At 37.1% G+C, this 3,560-nt stretch overlaps 1 protein-coding gene across 1 annotated transcript; it reads right to left on the bottom strand.

Moving 5' to 3' along the window:
• Nucleotides 1-925: 925 nt before the first annotated feature.
• LOC133814890 (protein FAR1-RELATED SEQUENCE 5-like) lies at nucleotides 926-2,785 on the bottom strand. Its single transcript, XM_062247796.1, has one exon. The coding sequence runs from the start codon at nucleotides 2,783-2,785 to the stop codon at nucleotides 926-928; it is 1,860 nt and encodes a 619-aa protein (XP_062103780.1).
• Nucleotides 2,786-3,560: the final 775 nt, after the last annotated feature.

Here is a 3,560-nt window from a genome sequence, read left to right on the forward strand (position 1 = left end):
TGGTGAGAAGCATATATACTTTAAGCAATCAATTAAAAAAGCTAACAAAGTTACTTACTATTAAAATCTCGTAAGTATAGATAGTAGGCTCGAATCTACACGATATGATTAAGTAAGTGTAATTCTGTCATATTTTGTAATCCTTCATTTTAATTGTGAAGATGAATATTTTTACTAATTTACTCTTTAATGTACAATTAATGAAATTTCAATAATAATGATACGCATGGTATATAATGAAGAGAAAGAAAAGAAACGATTACAGTGAATTTGTTATCTAATTTTATCAATTAGAGTGAAGCGTCACTAAAAAAGGAACGTATATTTAGGATTGGCCATTTGATTATCATTAAATCTACGTTTCTAAAACATTACAAATATGATTGAACTGCCATAATCAATAATTTTTTACCATTGAAACAAATATACTATTTAGCTACAATTTGAATTCACTTACATTAATGCAATTGTTCTACTAATTCAGCCACCTAAACCATTAAAAAACACTTTAATTGTTAAGTAGGACAGAAAGCCTACGAAAATAGACACTTAATCAATTTGCACTATCATTCTATCATAAAGTTCGATGGTCATCTAGATTCGTCGAATTTAGCCGAATGCTAAGCTCTCTTACTTGGTGAGGGTTGTTGACTGTGAGGAAGCGGTAGACCGACCAGCTGAGGGCATGTTCTTCGATTGTGGTCTGCAGAATAACAGTTCGAACACTTCCTTTTAGTTTTAACGGCTCCATCTGACATATCTATCGTAACATTGTCCCTATTGTTTCTTGCATAGGCGGATCCTTTAGTTCTACAAGGTGTTGGGTCCCTGGTAATGTTTTCATTTTCTTGATAGGTTTGATATCGTTCCGAGTCATTGTCACCGGTGTTTGATTCCAATGGAACTGCATCCTTGAACATTGCAGTTAGTGTTGCCACTTCTTGTTTCGCTTTGGTGTAAGATTGCTCAGACTGGAAGCGTAATAGCTCAACAAGTTTGTATCCATAGCGAGGGATGCCTGCCTAACCATTTCAAATAACTGTTGCTTTTCTGTGGAGGGTTGCTTTAGTTCGAGGGGGAGGTCTGCTTTTGCATTCTTACTCCACCGTTTCACCAGGAGAGACTGTGGTACTATCTTCATATGACGGTATTTCATTACAGCCCAAATATGTCTACACGGATAGCCGTCTGTCTCAAAAAGCAAGCAGTGACAGGTGAATGTCTCCTCTTGTGGGTGGTAATGAACATTGTACACTCTATCCTCGTGTTGGAACTTTGACAAACTGTAGGAGAATGATTCACCGTTGTCTTCACAATTGTTGACAAAGTACGCATGTTCCGCTTTGAATTGATCAGCCACTTTATAGTACATATTTCTAGTGTACAATTTGGCACACTGCTCATGGTACGTCTTAAGAGCATTTTTGGGACCTAGTATTGGAGGACTACTGTGTCGACTATTGTAATCATCTTCTCTCTCGACGTGCCTCAACTTTGTCATAGCAACATCAATCGAGGTAACGAATTCACGGAGACTATAACTTGCATGTAGGAATTTTTTAATACTTGAATTCATGGACTCACATCTTTGGTTGGTCCGCATTCCGGCGACAAATTTCCCTCTTAGGTATGTCTCTGCCCATGAACGACGACTGTGATAAGTGTTGGTGCACCATTGGCTAGAATGGAGGTCAAAATTGTGTATTAATTCCCCCCATTTTTGCATGAATTCCTCTATTGTGTAATAGTTGTACATGACATCTTGAAATCCTTGTAAGAATCGGGGGTCTTTTGAAATTTTTAAAGCGTTGGTACACAGGTGCCACGCACACAACCGATGAGTTGCATTTGGGAAGTACTTCAAGACAGCATTTTTGATAGCTCCATCTCCATCTGTCACCACAACCTTTGGTGTTACATGATTGTGGCATTCAATAAATTTGTCAAGCAACCAAAAGTAAGTTTGCTCATCCTCGGAGTTAAGCAGTGCCATTCCAAATATGCGGGTCTTGAAATGATGATTGACGCCCAAAATAATTGTCAGGGATTTATTATATTTGTTTGTCATATATGTTGTGTCAAATCCAATAACCTCACTGAATGCGACAAAATCCCGTCGAGAATATCCGTCCGCCCAGAATAGGTTCCCCAATCTGGTGTCCACGTCACATTGATATTGAATGAAGAAATTTGGATCCCTCTTTGACAGACAATCCAAATATCCCAAAGCACCATCTGAATCTGTACATCTTTTCTCTTTTCTTTTGACATGGGCGACCTTGTTGTAAACGTCTCGTAGCTGGCAAGGCATCCTTTCGTACCCACCAGAATGCATTGCCAAGTGGGAGATGATGTGTGAAGTTCTTATCCCAACTTGGTTCATTGACCTCACTTGAGCAACTAGGGTTTCTGACACGGAACGGTTTGATCTCAGAAATCGCAACTCATCTAATGCTGCCTTGTCATGGTTGTGCAGAGGTTGGAATTCCTTGCAAATCCACGGACCCTCATCGCCCATCATTACGACTCGAAAACTAGCTTGGCAACCAGTCCTAGTAATAGATGTTTTTCGTTTGCTCCCACCGGCCTTGTCAATTTCCATGTGTTTACGGAAACCTTCTTTTGAACATACCCATTTTCTCATGGTGATGTTCCCATTTTTTTTCTGTACATCTGCTTTGCGGACACTAAAGCCTACCCCACAAAGAGTATGTGTAATAAAAATCCTCCCACTCTTCAAGGGACTCCAAGACCTTCCCCTGGACATCCTCCGTCTCAATATCATTTGCGAGTTTCTCAATCCCCAAAGATTGTAGTATATTTTCCCAATTTGATGTTTCTTGCAAACTTCCTACCTCTTCCATATTTAAGTTAAATCTGGGAAAGAAAATCCAAGTTTTAGGCAATATATTATGAATAGAGTTATTGTATGTTTTACATAGCCCATTATACATACAATTTGACCTGTAAACTCAGTCGATATTAGTGAAAAGCTTGATATTGCAAAGGTGTGTAAAAACATGGCACAAATGTGAAACTGGATTTTCAAAATAGAAGAAAATTCCTATTATTATAATTTTTCCTTATTTGGTTCCCATAGAAAATGGGAGACATACCCAAATTAAAGGAAATGTGAACGTAAATAATAAAGGCCAATGCATTTTCAAGTGTAAGATTTATTTGGGCCTTCCATTGATATTGAGGAGATTAAACAATAGGCCCAGTAAAATGAGCTAGTCAATATATTGGAAGAATTTGTAATGATGAGGGAATGTAGGCATTAATAGACTTAAGACAAGTTTCCTTTGAAAATAAAAAAGAATTTAAATTGATAATAAAATGATTTTTTTAACTAAATTAAAATTTGACATCTAAACTAAGTGATTGTTTATGACAACCTTGAAAGTTACGTATGTGCATGTGTACAAACTTTGAGTCATGAAATTGCTATTTAAAAATATGGTCAGTTTCTATTACTTTAATTATAGCCCCTATTTGGTTCCCACATAAAATAGGAGACATACTCAAATTAAAATAGTGTCAACATAAATTTAGTAATG

The sequence above is a fragment of the Humulus lupulus genome, chromosome 2 (assembly GCF_963169125.1).
Source record: "Humulus lupulus chromosome 2, drHumLupu1.1, whole genome shotgun sequence".
NCBI lineage: Eukaryota > Viridiplantae > Streptophyta > Magnoliopsida > Rosales > Cannabaceae > Humulus > Humulus lupulus.

Coding starts and splice junctions, on each gene's coding strand:
- LOC133814890 (XM_062247796.1), bottom strand. CDS start 2,785: ATGATATTGAGACGGAGGATGTCCAGGGGAAGGTCTTGGAGTCCCTTG.